The sequence below is a fragment of the Chanos chanos genome, chromosome 7 (assembly GCF_902362185.1).
Source record: "Chanos chanos chromosome 7, fChaCha1.1, whole genome shotgun sequence".
Taxonomy (NCBI): Eukaryota; Metazoa; Chordata; class Actinopteri; order Gonorynchiformes; family Chanidae; genus Chanos; species Chanos chanos.
The window spans coordinates 43,808,500-43,835,800 of NC_044501.1; the positions used below are offsets into that span (position 1 = coordinate 43,808,500).

The 27,301-nt window shown below is 41.5% G+C and overlaps 1 protein-coding gene, 2 non-coding genes and 1 pseudogene across 3 annotated transcripts; 2 read left to right on the top strand and 2 right to left on the bottom strand.

Moving 5' to 3' along the window:
• Positions 1–1,895, top strand: LOC115816432 (uncharacterized; annotated as a pseudogene).
• A 6,127-nt stretch (positions 1,896–8,022) lies between these two features.
• On the top strand, positions 8,023–26,186 carry LOC115816433 (C-type mannose receptor 2-like). The gene is made up of 8 exons (XM_030779386.1): positions 8,023–8,040; positions 9,930–10,026; positions 10,480–10,860; positions 18,176–18,559; positions 18,861–19,214; positions 19,547–19,909; positions 21,191–21,434; positions 25,979–26,186. The coding sequence occupies exons 1-8, from the start codon at positions 8,023–8,025 to the stop codon at positions 26,184–26,186; spliced, it is 2,049 nt and encodes a 682-aa protein (XP_030635246.1).
• trnas-gcu (transfer RNA serine (anticodon GCU)) lies at positions 22,005–22,086 on the bottom strand. Its single transcript has one exon. It is a non-coding gene; the product is annotated as a tRNA-Ser (tRNA).
• LOC115817642 (U1 spliceosomal RNA) lies at positions 22,094–22,257 on the bottom strand. The gene has a single exon (XR_004025442.1). It is a non-coding gene; the product is annotated as a U1 spliceosomal RNA (small nuclear RNA).
• Positions 26,187–27,301: the final 1,115 nt, after the last annotated feature.

Below are 27,301 nucleotides of genomic sequence, written 5' to 3' on the forward strand. Positions count from 1 at the left end.
ATGTCAGTAGTGAGAGTGGAGCTGAAATCCCATCAGAATGTGAATGATCCTGCAGTGAAGGAGGCCATCTTACAGCAGGTGAGTTTCTCTCTCTTCCTAAAGAAGCAGATCAGCACACACACAGTGCTCTCCTCATTAGAACAGAAATAAATGTACTGTATACAGTACTAAAAGACTGATTCTGTTCTTCAGATCCAGAAGAAACTGGATGTTACGTCCCCGCGAGTTAAATCTAGGGACTGTGGGAGGTAACAACAAGAAAAACTCAAAAAGATAGATGGAAAACAGAAATAAGTGGGTTGTGAATTTATTAGGTCAAGAAAAGAGAAAGAAAAGGGTTACAACAAAACCAAAAGTAATGTTCAAATCTACTATCTCTCTGACCGTTCCTACCAGGTCTCTTGGAGGGAATCAGTCTCCTCCACCCGCCCCTTACACACGGGTGTCCCGCAAGGTTCGGTACTTGGTCCACTCCTCTTCTCTCTCTACACCAGATCACTCGGTCAGGTTATCTCCACCCATGGCCTCTCTTACCACTGCTACGCTGATGACACACAGCTGTTCTTCTCCTTCCCCCCCTCTGACTCCCAGGTTCAACCTCGCATCGCAGGCTGCCTCGCTGACATTGCCTTCTGGATGTCTGCCAACCATCTCAAACTCAACCCGGAGAAAACGGAGCTCCTGTTTTTTCCTGCTAAGAACTCCCCAGCGATCGACACTGCAATCACCATCGAGGGATCTGTGGTGTTCCCCACCACAGCAGCCAAAAACCTTGGCATAACCCTTGACAACCAGCTGACCTACTGCAGTCACATCGCAGCAGTCACTTGATCCTGCAGATTCTCCCTATACAACATCAGGAGAATCCGCCCCATTCCTCACACAACAGGCGACCCAGCTCCTGGTCCAAGCGCTTGTCATCTCCCGCCTGGATTACTGCAACGTTCTACAGGCTGGTTTGCCGGCCTGCGCCATTAGGCCGCTCCAGCTCATGCAGAACGCCGCTGCACGCCTGGTATTCAACCTCCCTAAGCACTCTCATGTCACTCCACTGCTTACTGCGCTCCACTGGCTTCCGGTAGCAGCCCGCATCCAGTTCAAGACACTGATGCTTGTCAATATCTGCACTTGGACTGTCACTCCGTGGCCTCCAGCTGGTCATTCTGTGTTTTTGTTTTTCCATGTGCTTTTGTTTGTTTTGGTTTTCCTTGTCACTCTGACCCCGCCCTCACTTGTGTTCTACTTCCTGTCATTGTCTGTTTCCCACCTTCTGAGTTCACCTGTTTCTCATTTTGTTTGGATTACTCTGTCTATTTATACCTTCCTTTGCTAGTCCCTGTTGTCAGATTGTCCCAGCCTCTTGTCTGAGTCTGTCTAGACTGATAGCCTGTTTTTGATTTTCTGCCTGTCTGCCTGTCGGAATCCGCCTGTGTCAGAACTGTCATTTTTTGCCTGCATTTTTGGTTAGTCTGCCTGAGTTTTTGTTCTACAGCTATTTAGAGTGCTGTTTTTGTGTTTCTGCTTTTTCCTGGAGAATCTGGAGATTTTTGTGTCGAGAGATCTTTTCTTTATTAAACCATTGAACTGAAACTGCTTTTGGGTCCGATTCTCCTTTCCAAACCTGACAGGTGCTGGCCTACCAGGCCACAAGAGGCTCCGCCCCATCATACCTTCGGTCTCTTATAACTCCGTACACCCCAACTAGGACCCTCCGCTCTACGACATCTGGTCAACTGACGGTCCCCTCACTCCGGGAACCCGGCAGCCGCTCCTCCCGACCACGCCTCTTCTCCGCCATTGCCCCGAGGTGGTGGAACAACCTCCCCCATGCAGTCAAGACTGCGGAATTGCTTACCATCTTCCGCAGGAAACTGAAAACCCACCTCTTTAGAACACACCTGTCCCCCAATGCCTAACCTCCCTTTCCTAGAAAAAAAAAAAAACAAAAAAAAAAAAACCCAACCAAAAAAACCAAAAAAACAAAAAACAAAACAAAACAAAAAAAAAACCTTTGTCTTGTATCTGTGTTTGTCAAAGTATTCCATGGGCGCAATGCAAAGGGGCAATTTGACGCTCAGTTTTATTGTGATCTCTGCTCACAAGGTATTAGAAATCCGACTGATGCACTGATTGTAAGACGCTTTGGTAAAAAGCGTCTGCCAAATAACTAAATTGTAAATTGTACTGAATCACCATCATCCGAATTAAACACACAGCGTAACTGCTGTAACCAGGCTATATACACACAGAGATAAAATACACACAGCGATATATCCCTGTGATAGTTACTAGACACACACGCACGCACGCACGCACACACAGCGTTAACCCTGCCGTCTGGCCCACTGGCCCCGTCTATCGGTCTCCCCAGGACTTTTAAAACAGCCGGTTCCAGTGAACAATTAAGCACCGCCGCTGCTAACCATTCATGGCTACGATGAGGACAGGATAGGGTGGTACCTGGAGAGAGACATGGAGAAAAAAAAACACACCCCAACACCACAGCTGTGACACTGGGCATGTCAGAAGACGTCAAGGTGGCATGGAGAGAACAGGCAGATGGAAAAGTCTTTCACAGCAAGAGAACGAAGAGGGATGAGCTTTAGAGAGATGAAAGATGTTAAGCAGAAAAAAAAATACATACATATACATATACACACACACACACACACACACAGACACACATCTATCCATCTATCTATCTATCTAGGGTTTTTTTAAATAGTCCCGAAATTTTTTGGTGAAAATATCAAAGTAATATTCAGCACAAGTTACAAGGACTCCTGCTAGCCTCATTTTTAAACACGCACATGGAGCAGACACATGACTGGAGACAGTTTTACATTGCCACATGTCTCTTACTGCTGCTGTCAGCAATTTGATTCACTTTTTTTTTTACATTTCCAAACTGAAATCCACCATTTTACCACTGTCTCCTTTAAACAACTTGCTTGTCTGTAGAAGTCTTTCATAAGAGACATTAAACTTTTACTGGTATAATGAAAATATTGTTATGAAATCGTTTGAACTTTTGAAAAATATATGCTTGTGAGTGTGTATGTGCAGCTGTTTGTGTGTGTATGTGTGTGTGTGCGTGTGTGTGCTGATTGTAAATACCACTGAGGTGATGAATGTGCAGTCAGATTATGTGCCCTGTGGAGACTTTTGAATGGTAGGAAAGATCCATATCTTCATAACTGTATACAAACACAGTCACATTGTTTTCTGCCTCATAGGATCGTTAGGGGAGCCCTACAAAGTCTGAATAAAGACACAGAGAATATGATTTGAAGAGTTCTGCTTTTTAACGGCTGAAGATTCTGAAAGTACACCTCACCGAACACTCATGCAACCTCTCAGTCTCTTTAATTGGATCAGAAATAGCACAAGAGTGCTGGCCTTCTGTATTGGTTTCTGAGGCAATGTGTTTGGTGTGTGTGCGTGTGTATGTGTGTGTCTGTACGTATGTATGTGTGTGTGTGTGTGTGTGTCTGTGTGTGTGTGTGTGTGTGAATCTATAATGCTCCTCTTGATCAATATCTCGACAACAAATTTTCCACCATCTGAATTCTATCATGAAGATACTTTATATACATCACTATACATACTTCATTTTACCACATTGTACATGGCTTCTTCTAATCCTTCTAGTCATCATACAGACATGCACACACCTGTGCATACAAATGCACACACGCACACACGCACACACACATGCACACACTCACACAGGTGTGTGTACGTGAGCGTGTGCGTGTTTGTGTGCGTGTGCCTGTGCGTGTGTAATCGTGTGTGCGTGCGTGTGTGTGTGTGCGCTTACTGTAAATACCACTGAGGTGAGGAATGTGCAGTCATTATGCAACAGGAAAAATAGGTGAAGAGGTGTTTCTGGACCATGTCCACCTGGAACAACACATGCAAATGACCTCTGCCATAAGGTAACGGAACAAGAGGCCAGTGAGATACAGTGGGAACCAGAGAAGCCGGGGACAGGGACGCACCCGGACAGAGAGAGAGCGTGTGCGACAAAAACACACTTCATGCGCAGGTAGGTTCTGTTCCCAAATAATGTTTAAAATCATTTCGTCACAGCGATGCAAAATATTTTTTTTTCCATAATCATCACTTCTCGCCCTTTGCTGAAACAGTACACGAGTGGCAGTGAAAGAGGGCTCCTCACTTGGTGACCGCTTTGATCACTTTTTCTTTTCTTTTAGCATGTGTGCGATTTCGGGGGGGTTTTTCCCGGTAGAATCTGCCTCTTACAGGCAACAGGGGGGTCGTATATTATTCTCCTATTTTCAGTGGATTTTTCCCAACTTCATATCGTTCCTTTGTTCTCTTGTCTGGTTGCTAATGTGTTTTGGAGCAAGATTTTGTCTGCTCAGACAAGACTGTGGCAATTTATTGTTTGAAGAGAGACAATTAGAGATGTATGGAGATGTATTATGGTTGAATTGAGTTTCATTTCTGTTTTAATTTCTGTTGAAAAAGTGTAAGTGAGTGTGTAAAGGTGTGAGGGAGTAATTAGAGAGAGAGAGAGAAAGAAAGAAAGAAAGAAAAAAGAAAGAAAGAAAGAAAGAAAGAAAGAGAGATGCCCTCAGGAAACTAAATATATCACACAATTGAAAAAATGCTGAATCAAAAAAATGATGAAACACAGGTTTGGGTTTTTGAATACAGTTTGGCCTCTCTATTTTCTGCACTCTGACATTTAGCAGCTTTGACCGTGCATGTGACATGATGCAAGATCTGTCCAATCCTCCCTCATATTTCATTATTATTTAAATGATTTGGTTTCTCATGTGTGTGTGTGTGTGTGTATGTGTATGTGTGTGTGTGTGTGGCTATGGATTTATAACTTATTAACTGTGATATGTGTGAGAGGGTCAAAGTACTCTTGTAGCAGTGGCAGTCATTAGCATATATTTGTATTGTGTCCACATTCTGCTCCATCATCTGAATAATGACTCAGGTTCACACATAAAATCCAACTCAGAGTATGTTACCTGTGGAGACTTTTGAACAGTTGGAAAGATCCACTGTGAAATCTTCATAGTAGTGTATAAACGCGGTCACATTTTGCCCTGCCTCATATGATCAGTCCTATAGGGGAACTCTAAAGAATATCGACAGAGAGAGTACGACTTGAATTTTGATTTAGATTCTTGAATAAGCTTTACAACAGACACTGTCAGTGGTAATTATGAAACATTCCCGGGCGACATAACATGGTCCACTTCACCTCCAGATCATTCTTCCTTTTCTTTAGGCTTCTGTTCTCATCTTTCTCTCTCCACTTTATTAGACAAAACGCAACAAACCAACTCAGTCTAAAGTTTCCAAATACCACACGCCGGCCCGTAGTCATTACGCTATTGGCCAGCGTGTTTGCCACAGCATCCCAGAACCAATCAGGATTGCCTGCCGCTGCCCATGTCCCCGCCTCCTCCACTACAGAGTCCTTCCTTCTCTTTCGCCAGCCTGGCATTACCACCCCAGTTCTGGCCCTCTTGTTTGGTTTCCATGGACACAGGCATCTGTTTTTGTCATGAGCTGATCACTACAATGTCCATGTTGTCACAGGAGTCTGTGTGTGAGTGTAAGAGTGAGTGTGTATGAGTACCAGAGTTAATCAAGCTGACTGCCAGTGGTTATTTTAAAGAAAGTAAACCTAACAGAGAAGATGTTGTTCTGACAGACCATTGCAGGAATACATGACTGTTATTGGCCTGATTGGTTAAGGCATTCATTACAGGATTTATGACTGAATGGACATTAGATACAGATCCATTATTTGCCAAATTTGCATGCCATCTCTGATTTTTTAATGTAAGTCTTTTGTATGAGAAAATGACTGTTGCCATAGAAAGTATGACAAGGGAACACTGAATGTCTTTAAATCATTGAACAAAATGCACTTGTGTGTATTTGTGTGTTAGCGTGTCAGCGTGTGCATTTGGAGGTTTGTGTATTCATGATCAAACCGTAAGTGCTAAACTGTACCAGGTAACAAGCTCAAACTCTGATGATGATTATGATGATGATGATAGAGCTTGTGGAGCCTAAATAAGCCCTCTGGAGAGTCCCTCGATTGAGTCTTTAGTTTTTACTGTGTATTCACAGATGATGATGATGATGATGATGAGCATTATTGTAACTAGGGATGTCCCGATCATGTTTTTTGCCCCGATCCCGATCCGAGTCATTTAATACTGAGTACCTGTCGATAACGAGTCCCGATGTGATTCTTGCATTTTCCTAGATAATACAGTTGCACAGTGCACATTTCAAGTACATTAAAAGTATTAAAATCAATTCAGTGTATATGCTTGACAACTGAATAGCGATGCATTCAGAGAAAATTTACAATTTGGTATTTAGCAGACGCTTTTAGCCAAAGCGACTTACAATAAGTGCATCAGTCAGATCCCACTGCCTCATAAACATAAAACTTGCCTGCATCCATGCTATTCCTTAATTTTCAGTCATTTATCTTTATTATTTATTTCACAAAACTACAAAGTACACCTTGTTGTGAAGTTCCGGTAGGGCAGTGTCTGAAATGTAGTGGCGAGAGGGTAGGGCGTACCGTGGCTCCAAAAAAGACAGCGAAAACCTGAGTTTTAGCAAAGAAAAGCAAACATTCGCGAATATTTTCAGTTTTTCGTTTGCTCTGAGTTCACTGCGAGTGTGTGTGAACACACACAAACGGTCTATGGAGGCAGTTCTCCGCGAATAAACATGTGCGCTGGACTAAGGGAGATGTGTGCCCAGATGCCCTAACCCTAACCCAGAAAATATAGCCTACGTTTACGTGTTCGATTTTATTTAATCTTCTTACAATAATTCAAGTGGTTAACTTGTCTAACTGTCAGTTTCGCTGATACTTTTTTCTGAAAGCCTCTTTTTGCATGCTATCGTTATCCATCCTTAGTGTTACTTAGCGACTATATTTGCTCCCTGTGGTCGGTAGTTTAGGCTAACTCGCATACATCACATACAGCTAAAGCGTTAGGTGTTTCAGTCTAGAAATGATACCTTGGTTGTTGTTAGTAGCCTTGAGGATTAATGTCGTCGGAGTTAAGCTGACCTAAAAGACGTTCAAATTTAAAAAAATACCCATTCGCCTGGATCGTTCCCCTCGGTTTGCCGAATTCGAAAGCACCGCTATGGGCTGGTCATCCAAAGCGATTAATTCAATTACTCTCTCGGTAATCTTTTTGGCCTTGCCGCTGTCTGGAGGAAATTTCTCTCCTCTTTTACATGTATATCCTCCAATGTGTATTGCATCGGAGCCGCCTTTACCTGAGTGAACTCACTGTATTGCGTTGAGTATTTATTTTTTAGGTCCCTATCAAAGCGGTAGTAGCCTACTGAACGCAGCTCCTACCGCCTCGCCAAATGCTCGCATTACAAACATTACAAGTGGCTGCTGGACTGCTTTCCTATCGCAATTTAAAATATTTCCACTCTGCAGACATTTTAGCCGCGTCCTGCCACAAATTATGCTCTCCGTTTACAACACCTTTGTGACAGCTGACGTAAAACAAAGGATCCGGCTTTATGCTCAGCAAAGCCATACCGATCAGTTAAAAAAATGCCTTGATCGGCCCTATACCGATCTTTGAGGTCGGATCGGGACATCCCTAATTGTGATATGAGTCGTCTGATATGTTTTTCAATCATGGAAAATGCCTTTTATGCAAAATGAATTCTAATGTAAATCTACTATTCTCTTCCACTGAAATAACTGTCCAGTGTAAAATTGTATGTGATGTGAGCGCTTTGTTTATATCAGTGGTACATTTATAAACATATAAAGAAGCAGAAATAAAGGATTTTGGTTAGTGGAGACATAAATAGTTCCGCTCTGCCTTGCATAATACACCTGAAGTTTCACAATGGAAAACTTTGAGCCGCCAAAGCACTGTGTGGGAGTGTGTGTCACTATGCTTTACAGGATGTGCAAAAGAAAGTTAAAAGAAAAAACAGAACAAAGCAAAACAACATTTGACAACGATGCAAATGATGCTGCAGGTAAACAAACGGTGCTATGGAGCAAGAGACACAGACTCTTGTGAAGATTGGAACAGAGAGAGAATTTCACAAACCTTTCATTGAGTAAAAACACATGAACAGATATAACTGTAAAACTCTCCATTTTGAACATTGTCTATTAGAACTTACTCTGTTGTAGAAGCAACAGAGTAAGTTGTATACCACAGCACTGTCAATGAAAAATACATGATTAAAACCAAAATCAGCATCACTGAAAAATTTAAAAATTTATAGTCAACGGCAACAATACGTTCTTGTGTGCACCCACGAGTAAGCACTTATGCCTAATATTCAAATGAAATGACGCATGTGGCCTCAGTCATAATATGGGATATTTGCTATTTAAATAATTTCTCGTGAGCAGTTTGAACACAGTCATTGTTGATGAGGTCATTGAGGTATGTGTTCAGAAATCCGTGAAGACAAAGACAGGGACAGAGACACAACTGAACACAGAGTGACAGGGTGCTCCACAGACATCATATACATGTGTAGCATCTGCTGTTGCACATTATGTATAGCATGGAAATTATGATACTACAAAATACTTTTGTTTAATTATAAAACATCTGCACAGCGGTACGTGCGTCGGTTTCAAAGTACAACACGACATCACTAGTGAACAATGCAGGGCTGACTGAGACTGAGTGTATTGCTTTCACAACCGATTTCTTGTCTCTGGTGAATTTAGATTCTAGTTGGTTGATTCAAAGCGATGCGTTTTGGTAACATTTGCGAGCTTGACCAGTTTTGTGTGGTCGTGTTTGTGTCAGTGTTTATTATTATCCCGTTATTGCACTGGACTGCCTCCATGTGCTTCTTACTCCCCTACAAGGACTGGGGCTATTATCACACCAAAGGGTGTCAACAATGTAATGAAAAGATAGTCTGCTGAATTTTGACCTAACAACAACAACAACAACAACAACAGCAAGTTAGAAGAAACCAGACGAAGGAGCCAGGGCCTCGTGGAGAGATCAGACACCATCAGGACTTTGGAGAGACAAGACTCTGGACGGGCAGTTCTGACGCCAGGTCGAGGGACAAGCCAGTGTTGAAGAGGCATACAGATGAACGAGGGAGGCTGGCCTAAAGGCATCAACACAAGCTCTCATCACTGCGGCACAGGGCCAGCTGCTAAACACCAAGTATCATAAAGGCAGAATACTGAAGGTCGCCAGTGACCCAAAGGTTAAACCAGGCATGGAACAAGATGAGACCGTCACCCATCTTCTGACTGGATGACAGAAGATCGGCAACACCGGGGTACTTGAAGAGGCACGACTCTGTCGCAACTCTGGTCCAAGTGCAAGTGTCAGCACCCTCTCATGAGCTTTGCGTTTTGTCTCCCCCTGTGTGCCAGTGTTGACACTTGTAGGTTTGTTTTGGTTTTCTCTACCATGTGCAGTTTGTTTATCTTTGTCATGTGCTCTGGGCTCCGCCCCTCATTTATTACTTGTTACCTTACACACCTGTTCCATGTTCCCTGATTACCCTCTGCCTGTTTAAGTCTGCCAGTTTTTCACTAGTGTTTGTCAGTTTGTTTCACCATTTTCTGTGTTTAGTTTTTGCCAGCGCTCTGTTAGTCTTGTGTGGTTTTTTTGATTCCTGCCTGATCTTTTCGACCCTGTTTATCGCCTCACGGATGTTGGATTTTCTGATTGTCTGTACCTGTGTTTTGACTTTCCCTGGATCTGGTTTTTGTCTACCCTTTGGATTGTCTGCCTGCCCCTTATTGAATTCCTGGTAACAAACTCTGCCTGCCTTTGGATTTTGACTTTTCTGTGTTGAGTGTTTTTGTAATAAACCACCGTTTGCTGAGTAAACTGTGTGGATCTGCGTTTGAGTCCTTACCTGTGTCCTGACAGCAAGGCCAATCAATGAGCACCACCAGATCCCAGTGCACTGGAAGCTATGGCTTCATCAACCTGAACCTGAGACCGAGGATGACCGGCTACAAGTGCAGTGGGACATGATGATAAGAACCGACTCGAAGATCCCAACAGTCTAATTCAGTTTTGCAAACCCTCAAATTGTAATACTGCATTGAGATTGTTGTAAATAAAATATTAAACTTAATCTTTCTGAGGAATATATCAACAAACTTAACTAACAGAACTCTGTCTTTCATGTATCTTTGTACCTTACTGTGTTGCCATAGAACCTGTTGCTACAATTTGTTATGAGGTGGTCTAGACACATCTACCTTTGTAACCAGTGTCTATATCGTATCACATTTAACGTGAATGCTAAAACGGAACTGTCTTTTGTTTAGATCCATCAGAGATGATTCTTGTTATGCATTTCATCCTCCTCCTCTCAGGTCAGTGTGTGTGTGTGTGTGGACATGCAGAAATAAAGAAAAAAAATACTTGGTATGTATGTGATCACAGTACAAATTAACATTGTTCTATACAGGAGTCTTCATGCTGTCTGCATGTGTTCCTTGTCTCAAGTATCACTTTGTGAAAGTGGATAAGAACTGGACTGAAGCACAGACATACTGCAGAGAGCACTACACTGACCTGGCCACTATTGACAACCAAGAGGACACAGATGAGCTGATTAAAACTGTAAATCTTGAAGCCGACTATATTTGGATTGGACTGAGGAAGCCGTGGGAGTGGTCTCTTTCAGACAGTAACCCTTATGCACTGGGAACGATGGAATTCACGAACTGGGACATAGGGGAGCCAGACAACTACCGCAACGCTTCTGAAAAATGCGGAATGATGAGAACGAATGGGAAATGGAATGATTTGCTATGTCAAGAGCTGCACTCGTTTGTGTGTTACGATGGTGATTATTCTTTACTCATTCCTGTGTCAGTCGCACTGCATTCTCTATGCTCTATTATTAAGGCTATATATAAGTATATGGTGTGCGTGTATATATGTATGGTGTGTATGTGTGTGTGTGTACATATATATATATATATATATATATATATATATATATATAGTGTACATATGTTTCATTGGTAAAATCTTACTTTCACAAAGAAAATAGCCATAAACATTCAGTGTGAACAAAATATGAATACTATCAAATATAGTACTTAAATCTTACAAATTGCAGTGAAATATGAATTTATTGGAGCTGAAAGAGACGTTTGTTTTTCAGAGAGGAAGGTCAGCAGTGAGAGATACATAGTGATTAATGAGACCAAAACCTGGAAAGAAGCTCAGAGCTACTGCAGAGAACATCACACAGACCTGGTCAGTGTGAGGAACCAGACTGAGAATCACATGATATGGAGTTTGATAAAGGACAGTGTCTCTGCCTGGATTGGCCTGTTCATGGACTCATGGAAATGGTCAGATCAGAGTAACTCATCTTTCAGAAACTGGGCTTCTGGACAACCTGATAATAATTGGGGTTATGAAAACTGTGCTGTCATGCTGGTAACCGGCGGTAAACTGGGACAATGGCACGATTATCCATGTGATACTAAAAAACCATTTGTTTGCTGTGAAGGTGAGCTGAGTCATTATAAGCTTTGCAATGTAATTTATTGAGATACAACTACATGTTCTGAATACTATGAATAGCTATGATCAAAACAGTAGCAATGACATTACTTAAAAATGAAAAGTGATATTAAAATAACAATTTGTTTGTTTTGAGGTTGAGTTTATTTGTTATTACTTTTCAAATGCAATGAATTGAGACCTGATTAAATTTGCTACGTAAAACAAATGTCTTAAGAATGTGAATTTGTGTGTGTGTGTGTGTGTGTGTGTGTGTCTTTTAAGTGCGCAGAGTGAGGAAGATAGTGAGAGTGGAACTGAAATCCCATCAGAATGTGAATGATCCTGCAGTGAAGGAGGCCATCTTACAGCAGGTGAGTGTCTCTCTCTTCCTAAAGAAGCAGATCAACACACACACACACAGTGCTCTCCTCATTAGAACAGAAATAAATCTACTGTATACAGTACTAAAAGACTGACTCTGTTCTTCAGATCCAGAAGAAACTGGGCATGTCAGAAGACGTCATGGTGGCATGGAGAGAACAGGCAGATGGAAAAGTCTTTCACAGGAAGAAAATGGATGGAAAGAGAGAGAGAAAGAAGAGGGACGAGTTTTAGAGAGATGAAAGATGTTCAGCAGAGGGGGGAAAAATACACACACACACACACACACACACACACACACATATATATATATATATATATGTGTGTGTGTATGTGTGTGTGTGTGTGTGTGTGTGCTTATTGTAAGTCGCTTTGGCTAAAAGCGTCAGCCAAATACAATTTACAATGTAAATTGTAATTGTAAGTTGTGCTGCCCTCTAGTGGTCATTTGTAAACATGAAAACAGAGCAGAGACATGAAGCTGTTCCCATCTTTACATCACTGCTTGCCTCCTCCTGCTCCTGTCAGCACTTTTTTGACTTTCCAGTGTTAGCGCATTTTGGTGTTATCTGTTTTAGCAGCTTACTTCTCAGTAGTCATAAGTCTTCTTGCTTTTCTTTTGTCTTTAACTAGAGAGAATAAAACCTTTTATTGGTATAATGAAAATGTTGAGTCATTTGAACTTGAAAAACATGCTTATGAACGTGAATGTACAGGTGTGTGTATGTGTGTGCACATATGGATGAATCTGTAGTGTGAACCTGTCTGTGTTGTCTATAACACTGGTCCTGCTGGTTTGACTCTTCTGGGAAACAACCATAGACAGAGTAGTAACATGATTATCAATAATGTTTATTGTGCTCCTAGTCACACTGATGTTTAAGTTGATGAGGTACATGAAATTAGAGGGTTGGTTACGGGAAAAATGATTCATAGGACGTGGTCTTTATTTATAAACAGTCCTGTATTTTGACTATGCAAAATAACATCCTGGTTCACAGTTTGTCTTTACATGCAAAGGGAAGGGGAATATTCTGACCAGAAAAAAAAATCAAAATTATTTTCCTGCAAAAAGTCAGCTCACTGACGTCTGCATTCATAACACCATGAGGACAGAGAGAGAGAGAGTCAGAGCTGAACAGAGAACATCACAAACTTCACACACAGACACATACCTCACAGACAGAGTCCTAATGCAGCTGTAAAATACTTAAACATTATTATGACACATAACATCAGCAATGGAACTAAATCAGTCAAGTGGAAGAGAATCACAATGTAACAATATGAAGAGGGGAAGCAGGGCAAGTCGCTTTCTTTAAATCAAGTTAAATCAGCTTGTTTTGGTCAGTTTCTCTGGAACATTACCTCTCAGGAAAATAATGAACTCCATATAGTGTGTTGTCTGACAGGCTGGTCTCTCTGGCATCAGTGCTCTGTGCATTGAGTAAACAGTTGTATGTGGTCAGGGACACTGTGGGACATCTTGGGTTTGACATTAACAGCACGACTTCAGTACCATGTATAACTGAGCCAGCCTGTGTCTTGTCCTTTTTTAAATTTTTTTACATCTCTATGTGCAGTCGACAGAAAGCACAAACTCTTTTGCATCTTGTCTTTACTATGATCAGGGTAAGGGAGACAGAAAGTCTGGTGTGGTCAGCAGAGCTCACTCCTACAACAACAGGTGTGTTTGTGTATGAGTGTGAGTGTGTTTTCAAACCATAGCCACCATTAAAAAAAAACAAAAAAAACATGCAAATTATTTTTCCTGCAGAAAGGTAACAGAGTGCATTGAGACACACTGAGAAGACAGAGACAGACAGAGACACGCCTGAACACAGAAAGAGAGTGAGAAGAACACACTTCACACGCAGGTAGGTTCTGTTCTACAGTATTGTTAAAACTCATCGGATCATGACAATATATAATTTTTAGTAATTACGACATATCGCTGTGTGCTGAAGTAGAACACGGCTGAAAGTGGAACATGGCTCCAACACGGCTTCAATTACGTTTTTTCTCAATCGCATGTTTCCGATTCCGATTCCGACATGCAGAGTCGTATTGATTACTGTCCCGATAGTTTATGGATTTCTCTCACTTTGCTCTTGTTTCGTGTCTGGTTTCTGCTGTGTTTTGGAATAACACTTTATTCGGAGGGCATAAACAAGCTAAGCTGAAATAAAGCATGAGGGAATGTATACACTGCCTCGTTGTGGTAAAAATAAATGGCGTGTTTCACTAAACTATCTCACGAGATGGTTAATAGCCCATAGGATTTGATATAGTCAGTTACAATCGCCGAGTGCTACAGTAACGAAATAGACAAAATTGTGTGGAGACACAGACCTCTAACAGCACGCAGACCCAGTATATATGGAGAGGTACTTACTGTCTTACGAAATGTGTCGGTGTCACCTCTTTTGTTGCGCGAGTGCGCCAAGCGACGGAAATATATCCCGACATCCTAGGTACTCCATAATGTTCATGATCAGAAATGTTGATGTTAGAACGGCCAGTCAATACTATCCATTTGATAGACTTAAACACACTGATGTTCAATATTTTGACCAAAGAAAATGCAAATTAAGACATGAGCATTACAGAGTAAAAATGTGTGTTAAACTCTGATTCTCCTCAGATCAGCGTTTAATATTTGTTATATAGTGAACTGGACACGTATACTTTACATTTATATATTTATATAGACAACCTTAAAATGTACCTGTCTGTTATTTAGATCCATCGGAGATGATTCGCATTATGCAGCTGATCCTGCTTCTCTCATGTCTGTGTGTGTGTGTGTATGTGTGTGTACTCGGACAAGTGTAACTGTGGCTATTTACCGTCCATACAAATAAAACTAGAGGATATGTGTGTGTGTGTGTGTGTGTGTGTGTGTAACCTATCTCAGTGCCGTAATCGTAAAAATAATCGTAATAGTCAACAATAATTGAACACAAAAGATAAATTGAGACATAATTAAAATAGAGGCACACACAAAGATTTCACACACTCATATTCACAGTTATTTGTATAGAGCTTTTTATTATCAAAAATTCTGTTTACAATTGTAAAATATTGCACATATTACGCTCCTCTTGATCAGTATCACAACATCATATTCCACCTTCTGAATTCTGTCATGAAGATACTTTATATAAATCACTCTACATGTTTTATTTTACCACAATGTATGTGCCTCCTCTTTATCTTTATTGTCGTCTCTTTCTCTATCACTGATTGGCGTTCTTCTGAGCTGCTCGGCCATTGTAGCCCTTTGCGCGCACACACACAGACACGTACATGCACATGCATGCGAGTCTGCCGGTCCATACGCTCATGCAGGAGCATGAGTATGTTAAAATCAGCGTGCGCGTAAGTCACGAAAGAGCATGCCGACCTCTAGTGGTCATTTTAAAGAATGCATACCCAGCAGATATAATGTCCGTGTGCCTGTCTGTGTGTATTGGCCAGAGCTATTTTGAATTATGTAAATTTATTTCAGAGAGAGAAAAAAAAAGAGGCTTGACTCCTGTTGGCCCATAAGAAACATTTAAAACATTAAGCAGCTGATTAGGTGGGTGTGGCCAGGTTCTTAAAGGTCAATTTGGTTTTCAAATAATACGGCACTGCTACTGGACCCTAAAGTGGCAAAACGTCAGAAAGAAAATATGATAGCGGAGCACAAGAGTTCAAAGCAACAGTTTTTAATCGCTGTCATACATCGATTTGTCGAGGATCTGGATCGGAGGTATCAGCAGACATCTGGATTTTTGAACAATATTCCATCCATCTCTGCACAAGATCTTCACACAGGAGGAGCTGATCTCCAGAGGAAATATGCAGGTGATCTGGAGGAAGATTTTATGGACGAAAATCTGAAAATACAGAGATGTGCTGCAATGTATAAGAGGAAGGAAAACATTTACCGCATCCTCAGGAGTGTCAATAATTAGAAAATGTCAATCTATTGAATCTAAATCTGGTTTGGTTTTGTTATGACAAAACACAAGAGCGTTGAGGGAAGGGTGAGATGACTTACTCCAGCTCCAATGTCTGTGTTTTGACAGTTTTGATTGCATCAAACTACAAGTTGCGAAGTGACAGTGTGGCATATTGTCAGGCCTGGTGGAAGAGGCTGGATGTATGTGCAGGTCACTTTATTCAAGTCAAATACGATTACAGAACTGACAAACAGAATAGCCACTCTCCACAGAACAGCAAGCAACACAAGACAAAGAAACAAGAAAACCAAGGAGTATTCATGCAAAACTAAACGAGGCCTAATGAACTAAAGACAGGTGAATACCGAACCGAACTTAAGGGGGCTAAACTAAAAGAAGACTAAACTAAAGGGACCAACAGGACTGAACCAAAACCCAAGTGCAGAACAGAATCCAAACTGGCCACTAGAGGGGGAAGAAACAACAAAACAAAAGAACAAAAGAGACAGGGAGTGACACATATGGTATGATATCCTGGTAAGGCCACTGCCTTGGCTTTCCGTTTCTGTCTCATTCTGTGCATTTAGCTGCCAGATATAGAGAAAATTTTCCCCAGGGGGGAGGATGCCCCCGGACCCCCCCTACAGCTCCGGGTTTACTCTGTGTTCTTTCACCCTCACTGGGAAACTTGTTCCAACGCCACTGGTCTGTGTCTGCCAGTGCATCCCTGAGTATGTGCGTGTGGGGTGTGTAATATTCCTATCACGCTTTTACACATGCCACTAAATTACTTTTTTTTTCTGAGAGCATAACTGAAATTTCGGTCTCTGAACAAAACACTTTCTCGACCGTGGTTCTAGACTCATGTACCACTCGTGGCTCAGATTATAAACTCAGTGAGGCATGTTTTCTGTAACATCACATATGCATCGCTAGTGCAACATTACCACTGTCAGGATTGTGCTCAGAGAAACAGATGTCTGCTAACCAGATCAAATAGTCATTCAATTTTTTTTTTCCAGAATGCTGGTTTTACACTCTTTCCAAATCTCGAGTACCACGGTGCTTTTTCAATGCTGGTTTAACGCACAACACATTCACTCAAAGGAAAATTCAGATTTGTGTCAGTTACACAGCACCAAGCTCACCGACCAGCTGAAAAGGTTGTAATATTAAACTAAGAAGAACCTTTTTTTTAATCTTGTCCACCGGCTATTTATGATGTACTGTACAGTGCACATGACAGCAGTAACTGTAACATTTTCTGTGCTCATTGTTCATCTGCTGGAAACACAGTCTTGTCAACTTTAACAAATGTAACTGTGAGATTACACAGGTACAGAATGTATAATTGTCCAGATGGATGGACATGGGACTGCCAGTTGTGAACCGTTTATCCCAAATTAGGCTATTAGAAGAATCTGTGGAGGGAAAGATAGATTCCTGAGAGTAAACTGACATCACATGAATACAGAGATTTAGAGGAATTAATGTTTTGAATGAGAATGGAAAATAAAATTAAAACAATGAAACAGTATAAAATCGCTGCATCAGTACTGATCCGTAATGGAGCATCACATTATATATGTCATTAAATAAATTTGATAATGGAACTTTGTTACAATTAGTGATTGTATGGTGTTTAATGACAGGACTAAAATGGACTTGTCTGTTTTTTAGATCCACTAGAGATGATTCACCTAATACATTTCATTCTCCTCACAGGTTAGTGTATGTTTATGTGCAAGTGTGTGCGCTGGCACATGTGTCTGTGTGTGTGTGTGTGTGTAAATTAATGGCTGTTACATATTTAAAATAGACACACCATTCTTAACACTATGGTTTGACCTTTTGATCAAATCTTAAAATTAATATGCTTTTTGGAGATAATGAAAGTCATAAACAGTCAGTGTAGTAGCAAACATGTAATGTAACACAACTACTGCTTTAATATTAATTTCTGAGAATAAATGTTTAGGTTAGAAAAACAGGATGTTTTATTAGCATAATGCATCAGCATTGAGTGCAATGCACAATAAAGTTTAGCACTCAGGTCTCAGCAAGCAAAAAAACAATAACTCTATTGCAGAACGACAGTCATTTTCTCTATTGATGTTAATTATCCTGCGAAATTGCTAGTTGTATTGCTAATCAATGTAGATTGACAGGACCAGGTTGAAATCAATGACAGATTTAAAGAGAGGGTTTGTTCCTCCTCTGTTTCCAGCTCACCAGCCACCACTGGTCTCTTTATATACGTATTATATGTCTTACAATACGTAACAGTTGTAATAACATTGTTCTGTACAGGACTCTTCATGCTGTCTGCATGTGTCAATCATCAGTATCACTTCGTGAATGTGGATAAGACCTGGACTGAAGCACAGACATACTGCAGAGAACACTACACTGACCTGGCCACTATTGACAACCAAGAGGACACAGATGAGCTGATTAAAACTGTTAAAGGAGATGTTGAGCGTGTTTGGATTGGACTGGAGAAGAGTGGTGATATGAGGTGGCAGTGGTCTCTGGGAGATCCAACATTCTACAGAGAGGGAGAAATGGAGTTTACAAACTGGCACCCAGGAGAGCCAAATAATCTCAACAATCACCACTGTACTGAGATGAGAACTGATGGAAAATGGAATAATGAACCGTGTAATCAGGAGAAAATGTCTGTGTGTTATGATGGTGATTACCCTTTATACATTATTTTAATGGTCAAAATTATATACGAATTACAGTTTTCTTGCCATGAAATTAAGATATTTGTCAAGTTGAAAGATAAGTTAACAGGACTAAAATGAACCAAAAATCAAATTAATTAGTAAAAAAAGTCATATGTATGTGATTATATTAAAAAAAGGGGGAGAACAAAAAGAATTTTTGACTTAAAAAAAAAGATGCATGTTTATAGTAAGCTGAATGATGATTGGACAAATCATAATGAAGTGAAAGGATCTGACAGATAGATAAAATATTTGTCTTCCAGAGAGAAAGGTCAGCAGTGAGAGATACATAGTGATTAATGAGACCAAAACCTGGAGAGAAGCTCAGAGCTACTGCAGAGAACATCATACAGACCTGGTCAGTGTGAGGAACCAGACTGAGAATGAGTGGATAAAGAGTTCAATGAAGGACAAAACTGAACCCTGGATCGGCCTGTTCAGGGACTCATGGAAATGGTCAGATCAGAGTAACTCCTCATTCAGAAACTGGGCACCTGGACAACCTGATAATAACGAGGGTGATGAGAACTGTGCTTTCATGCAGATAACAGGTGAAAAACAGGGACAATGGCATGACTTTTCATGTGACAATGAAAAGCCATTTGTTTGCTATGAAGGTGAGCTGATTTCACGGTAAATTTTTGAATGTCATTTATTGAGATACAACAGCATACACTGAATACTATGAAAAGCTCTCTCAAATGCACAGGTAATGGCATTACTTAAAAGTTTAAAATTAAAAGCGACATAAAAATAATAATAACAATAATAATAATTTGTTCTGAGGGTGAGCTTACTTTTTGCATTTTAAATGTAATTTATAGAGATATAATTAAATTTGCTAAGTAAAAAAATGACAATAACCAAAACAATATGAAATAAGTTCATGAACAATTGCTTGTTTCACATTATTTGTAACACACTATCCATGGTGTGTCTTTTATTATAGACAAGCTGATCCTGATTAATGAGTCTCTGACCTGGAGTGAAGCTCTGAATCACTGCAAAGTGAATCATGTGGACCTGGTCTCAGTTCACTCAGAGAAGATCCAGAAGTGGGTGATGGAGGTGGTTGAAAAGGCCTCCACTGATCATGTGTGGCTGGGCTTACGTTACAGCTGCACTCTGGGCTTCTGGTTTTGGGTGAGTGGAGAATCTTCCTGCTACCAGAACTGGGCTTCAGGGAATGGAACTGTGGTGGAGGAGTGTGTAAATGAAGGAAGAACTGGAGCAGTTGAGACCAGAGGAGTCAAACAATGGATCAGCCTTCCTGAGAATACCAGACTCAACTTCATCTGCAGTAACTATAATGGTAAGTGTGTGTGTGTGTGTGTGTGTGTGTGTGTGTGTGTGTGTGTGTCTGTGTGTGTGTGTGTGTGTCTGTGTGTGTGTGTGTGTGTGTGTATGTGCATGTGTATGTGTGTGTGTGTATGTGTGTGTGTGTGTGTGTGTGTGTGTGTGTGTGTGTGTGTGTGTGTGGTGCTTAAACATTCTGTCATGCTGGTATTTATTCTCTCTCTGTTTTATAGAAGACTGAACAGAACAGTGGAGATCAGCTGGACCTTCTAACTTCAGCCTCCATGTCAGATGAGATGAGTGTGTGACTTTTATGTTTCATATCTTTCCATTGTCACCCTGAGCAGCGTACAGCTGATTACTGTGTTTGTTTTTCTGTGATCACTTGTGTTTATTTGGCACAGTTTTTAAGGGGTTGATTCATTTTAGGTTAAATTTATATGTCTTTTGTTTTTGTTTTCTTTTTAGACGAAATTTGATATGCATATTATCGCTGCGTAATAGTAAATCAATAATGCTGAAATTGTACAATAATCTTTACTTTCTCACTCAGGCTTTTTTAGAAAATAACTTTGAACAACTTCAGTCATAAAAATGAAAAGTTTGCCTTTTGCTTGTGTTAAAAAATAAATGTGATATTTAATCATATCAGCTAATTGGACCGGGCTGTGTTAAGTTCACTTCATCTACAGTTCAACATAATCATGTGTCGGAAACATTTAGTCTATGCCTGACTGATCACCATCTCTGCTACATATGCTTCCATATACACAGCTTGTATTGCTGTCGTTTTTGCCCTCTAGTGGTCATGACATGTCAAAGCATGTGTAATTTTCACTTTATGATATCCCTCTTGAAAAGTTAACACATTCTGTAATTTGTTACAATTACATTGGGTATCTACATCAGAACTGTTTATGAAACAGTAACTTGTACTTTCACATTTTCCCAACAATGAGCATTTTTTTTGGCAAGATCTCACATCCGTTCATCAGCGATTGCGGTTTTTATTTTGCTAAATCTGCAATAAAGATGACAAAGTAACCTAAAATACATAATTCTGTCAGTACAACTTCTTCAACACTCATGTCTCATTCTCTCATTCTGAAATATACACTGCCTACGTTGGTAATTTGAGCAGTAGTCAGAACCTTGTCCTCTGTTTATGTAGTATCTGTGCCATGCTTGTAGATGACGCAGAGAATCTTTGAGCTGAATGTCAGGGCTGACCAGGAGTGTAATACCAAATTGTAATTGTAAATTGACCCACTTGAGTACATCTTCACGGACGAGGCAGGGTTCAACCTAACAAAAAGGCGCAAAAGGGGGCGCGTCATCATTGGTCACTGTGCCATCATACACGTTTCTGGCCAGGGCCGGGGCAACATCACCCTATGTGCAGCCATCAACGATTGTGGCGTCCTCCATCGCCATGTCAAAAACTCTTTCAGTTTCTACATCAGCTGCACAATAACATTCTTCAACAGGAAAGGAAGCCAGGGCAAACAGAGCAAGCCCAATATGTTGTTGTTTGGGATCATGTGAGTTTCCATCGGGCTGCACCGGTTCGCTTCTGGTTCAATGACCACCCCAGGTTCGCCGTTCTTTTTTTGCCAGCACATTCCCCATTTCTGAATCTGACTGGCGGTGGAGCGTGTATGACCGCAACCCGTACGAACAGCAAAACCTCCCGGAGGCAGTGGTGGGTGCCCACGGTGATGTGTCTGTGGAGTCTATCCAGGGTCTTCTAAGGCACACAAGGGCATTTTTCCCATGCTGCCTGGCAAGAGCAAACATAATGTGTGATGTTGATGAGATATTATTGCGTTGGTTTTTTGGGTGATTGGAGAATCTCTCTGCTACCAGAACTGGGCTTCAGGGCATGGAACTGTGGTGGAAGAATGTGGGAATGGGGGAATTACAGGAGCAGTTGAGTCTGGAGGAAACAAAGAATGGATCAGCTTCTCTGACACTGAGAGACTCAACTTCATCTGCAGCAGTTATGTAAAATGTAAACCCCCATGATCAGGGTTAATGGCCTTGCTCAAGGCAACCCTCCAGTCATGAGCCCAGTTCCCTAACCTTTAGACCATGGCTGCCCCTAGGAATATCGACGAGGATGGGATTCGAACCCACGCGTGCAGAGCACAATGGATTAGCAGTCCATCGCCTTAACCACTCGGCCACCTCATCTACGGATGAGGTGTGAGCGCAAACGCACTCGCCCGCTACCACAAATTATGCAGTCGAGATTCCCGCATTTGGGAAATTCACAGAGGTCAGCATAGCCCAAGTGCAGTGGCTAAGCCTCGCCCTGGGTGAACCACCTTCGTCATCATGGTGTCTCCCCTGCCAGATAAGTGAGTAAGTATGAAAGGGTGTGTGTGTGTGTGTGTGTGTGTGTGTGTGTGTTTCTTTTTTTCTGAGCCAGAAACACTGTGAACTTGCCTCCTTGTGCAGGCTGTTAATTTATCTCTCAGTCACGTGCAAAGTCAAGGTAGCAAAATTGCACCACATCTCTGAAAAAAATATGAAAATTATATTGAATGAAAAATACGAACAGGTCTAAAGTACAGAATAGTGAGGTCACTGAGGTGCACAGTCATAGAGCAATGGGAACAGAAGGGGCACAGCTGATCAGAGAGGGTGACCTTAATACACAGAGACAACTTTCTGTCACTTTCTTTACAGAACGTATGACAATGACATATTAGAAATCATTTACATGACCGTTACACCTAATATTAATCACGGCTGCACATTAACCAGTGTGAAAATAAAAAAAAAAACATCAACAGGAGACAGGGCAGTGAAAGGACACCAGACTGTGTTTTCAGATGTGACACCACTTTTCAGGTCAACCTTTTGCATTGAAGCGTACGACATTCTGAATAAACAATTGTGCGTGCGCGCGCGCGTGTGTGTGTGTGTGTGCCATTGTGCACAAACACATCCTGGCATATAGATTGTTATTTGTAGTCCTGATGCAAAGTAGTGACATCACTCTTCAAGCGCCCGCGTAAGTACAATTGTTTTCTTTTTTTTCCGACCTTTTGCGTCATAACGTTGTGTTACTCTAAGTAACCAGCTTTCGCTCACATCATTACAACTACCTACCTGACGAAAGCAGCACGGTGTTCTGTGATCTTTTCAAACACTAAATTTCTCCATTCTTCAGGAGTGTAACAGGTTTCACTGTGCGCGTAATGCGTCCTAGAGAACAGACGGATATTTGTACTCCTAATGCAAAGTATGAGGGCTGGAATTTTCTGAGCGTACCCACTAGGAAACGATGAAATTAGTTTACCAGGAAAGACAAATGAATAGCGTCCTTGTACAGTAGGGTGCTGAAAAGCGAGGTCATTGTTGTACACGATCAGAAACCGGACTGTGATCAAAAGTCTTTGGCTCGCAACAATGTGAATTTTACAGTAAGCCTATACATGATCTTCTCGGGCAGCGCAGAGGAAATGTCCATCATTATTCTGCAGTAAATTTTACCCATTCAAGCGCTTTTGTATCGCATGTGGTTAATGCTCTATGAGCGAACCCTTCGGGACACAAGTTATTACAACGGTACTTTGTGCCCAACAATCGGATGCGAAAAGACAGGCGATCCTCTTAGTAGGGACAAAATATAAGCTTTCCATAAAATAAGCCCCCCACCCCACCCCGACCATTCTGAGCTTAAAACACCACAACAGCGAAAACTGGAAGACCTTCATTAATGGAAACTGGATCTGGATGTTGCGCCAAAAGAACAAGAACTGTGACAGGATCCTAAGGGATGACAGGAAGTAGCAGAAAGTGGGCAAATGACATTGTTCTCTTTCCTGAAATATTATTCACTCGCATGTCTTTGTATTAAATCTACAAAAGTCACATGTAACTGAGTTAAATGATATTTTATCTGAGATGTTATTAATAGCCCTGTTGTTTGTCCATTCATAAACCTGATATGTGACTATGCAAAGTACAGACATCAGTACTTTCCTTGTATCCGTCCATGACTGTGTGTTGACATTCTCCCCATGCTGTTCTATGGAAATGTACCTTATAACAAAAATAACAAGAAAACCACAACCACAGGATGACAACACATGAGGAGGCAGAGTGAGAAACATGTTTTAAAAACAATGTGTAACTCAGCAATGTAATTGTAAATGTAATTCAGTAATTCAGTGTTGACATCCTAACCCTCCTGTTCCATGGAAATGTACACTACAATGAAAATAAATACAAACAAACAAACAAACAAACAAACAAACAAAATCATCAGAATATTTACTGCTGGGGAAGATAGAACAGTGCTATAAAGCAGGGCAAGAAAGCTTTTAAATATATATATATATATATATAATTCATCACAGTAACTAAAATACTGACTCAAAATCCTCATGTAGCTGATTTTTTTTTTTAATTAGATGATCTCATTTATTTCTTTATTTGTGTGTGTGTGTGTGTGTGTGTGTGTTTTCATTGCACACATACACATCCCAGGTGGTCACTTGTAGACCTCATGCAAAGAAGAGCAACGAGAATTTTCTAACCGTATCTACCAGGAAATGATATATCCAAATCTTTTGAATGTCTACCCTCATATTCTGACGTTATTTACAAATCAGGTGCGGGTTTAGTGTGTAGCATGGGCAAGTTGACCATCTTGGGGTGAATTGTTTCACTCCTATTTCAACAGACAACAAACAAGATGTATTTTTTCAAAATTTGTGATGAAATAAACAATTTCAACACTTTTACTCACAGAAAACTTTATTCGACCAAAATGACAGACATCTTTTTTCTGTCAGCTACATCATCACGGCTGCAGAGTCTTTTTTCCTGATGGAGATTAACCATGGTCCAATGTACTCACTGAAATCTTTTCAACTAATAAATAGAATGTAGCTTATTAGTTTATGAACTAATAAAAACTGGTTAGTTTCGTAATTAATAAGGTATGTTTTTGAAGTACTGCAATGAACTGGCGACCTGTCCAGGGTGTTTCCCTGCCTTTTGCCTGGTGAATGCTGGGATAGGCTCCAGCATCCCCTGCGACCCTGATTAGGATAAGCGGCATAGATAATGACTAAGTGAGTGAATGAGTGTTTTCGAAGTATTTTACCGACGAGTCTAAACACAGAATCTTTCAATAATTTGTTTAAAAATGAGGCTGATGAGGTAAACTAAATCAGTGTAGCCTTAAATTTTGTTTTGCCACCAAGGTTGGCATTTAGAAAATCCACATTTCATCTCCTGTTTCTCCTGAGTTTCCATATGAAGTCCAATCACCCTGTCATCTGTGTTTGGTCGTTTGGTTGGTTGGTTTGCTTTGGTTTGGTTTGGTGGATGATTGTAGTTTTAACCTGTCACTTCCTTCCCTTGGAATCACTCAGAATCTTTTCAAGCTCTTTTTTATCCATTTTTATTTCTTGTCCCATCTGATGTATGAACTCCTTTTCCTACTTCCTTTGCTGCTTTTTACAGTTATACAAGTGGAAATACAAAGTGATTGTGTGTGTGTGTGTGTGTTTGTCCCAGTCACATTGTATAAGGTTCAGCATGTTCATGGCACGTCTTGGTTTTCACATCCCTATTGTATTATTGTATTATTAGATCATATTATGACATCATATTATGACTATTTGTCTTGCATTAACCCTATGTCCATCCATCCATTTTCTGCCGCTTATCCGTGACTGGGTCACGGTGGCAGCAGGCTGAGGAGGGTAACCCAGCCATCCCTTTCCCCGGCTACATACACCAGCTCCTCCTGGGGGATCCCAAGGCCTTCCCAGGCCAGCTGAGATATATAATTCTCCCAATGTGTCCTGGGTCTTCCCCAGGGTCTCCTCCCAGTTGGTCGTGCCCAGAACACCTCCACAGGGAGACGCCCAGGAGGCATCCTGACGAGATGCCCGAACCACCTCAACTGACTCCTTTCAATGCCACCCTGCGGAGGAAGCTCATGTCTGCCACTTATATCTACGATCTCATTCTTTCGGTCACTATCCAGAGGTCATGACCATAGGTGAGGGTTGGAATAAAAGACTGACTGGTAAATTGAGAGCCTTGCCTTCTGACTCAGCTCCTTCACCACGACGATCGTGTACAATGACCGCATAACTGCTGCCGCCGCCCCGATCCGCCTGTCAATATCCCAGGCCATTTTACCCCTCACTCGTGAACAAGACCCCGAGATACTTGAACTCGAGGTAGAAACTCAGTCCCAACTCGGAGGGGGCAAGCCAACTTTTTCCAGCATAGGACCTTGGCCTCAGACTTGGAGGTGCTGATCCTCATCCCGAACGCTTCACACTCGGCTGCAAACCATCCCAATGCATGCTGGAGGTCACAGTTTGATGAGGCCAACAGAACCACATCATCTGCAAAAAGCAGGGACGCAATCCTGAGGGCACCGTACTGGACACCCTCCTCATCCCGACTGCGCCTTGAGATCCTGTCCATGAAAATCAAGAACAAAATCTAAGACAAGGTACAGCCGTGATGGAGTCCAACACTCACTGGGAACGAGTTTGACTTTGTGCCGAAAATACGGACACAGCTCTCACTGTGGTTACACAGGGACCGAATGGCTTGCAGCAATGAACCTGGCACCCCCCACAGGACACCCCAGGGAACACGATCATAAGCCTTCTCCAGGTCCACAAAACACATGTAGGCTGGATTGGCAAACTCCCATGACCCCTCAAGTAAGTTCAAGTTCAAGTTCAAGTTCAAGTTTATTTAGAGCCCAATATCACTGTTTACAGTCTCAAGGGGCTTTACAGGCCACAACAGTCAAATCAAAATATGACGGCACCCCCTGACTTAATCCTCATGGCGGGCAAGAAAAAACTCCCCAAAAACCCAAGAGGGAAATGGGAAAATGGGAGAAATCTTGAGGAGGACCACAGAGAGAGGAGACCCCTCCTTGGTCAGACAGGTGTGCAATAGGTGCCGACCACGTGGGCAGTTACAGCTGAAAATAAATTGGGGCATGAACAAAGGGGATGGTGATGTAGACAGGAGGCTGACGGGGGATGGAAGATGATGACACCAGGATGGATCAGTCCACAGGGCGGGAGGAGTCAGGATCACTGGTGTCTCAGGAGTAGCATGTGTGGCTCGACAGAGAGAGAGAGAGAGAGAGAGAGAGAGAGAGAGAGGGACATTGTTAGATGTTCATTTCCACATAATGGTTGAGGTAAATATACATCGTGTGCCGAGTGCAGGCAGGGACTCCAGCAAGACTAACTAGTACAGCATAGCTAAAAGGGAGAGCTAGAAGGTAATATGGACATGATGGCACTCTGGGACACAAGGCGGCCACCCACTCCACAGTCAACAAACCTGAGTGAACATGTTAAAGTGGGGGGGCGACAGCATCCAAACATCCCAGTTCACCAAA

Excerpts from the sequence above, each read along its gene's own strand:
- LOC115816433 (XM_030779386.1), top strand. Across the intron at positions 18,560-18,860 it reads AATGTCTGTGTGTTATGATG|AGAGAAAGGTCAGCAGTGAG; the intron begins GTGATTACCCTT and ends TTTGTCTTCCAG. Across the intron at positions 19,215-19,546 it reads GCCATTTGTTTGCTATGAAG|ACAAGCTGATCCTGATTAAT; the intron begins GTGAGCTGATTT and ends CTTTTATTATAG.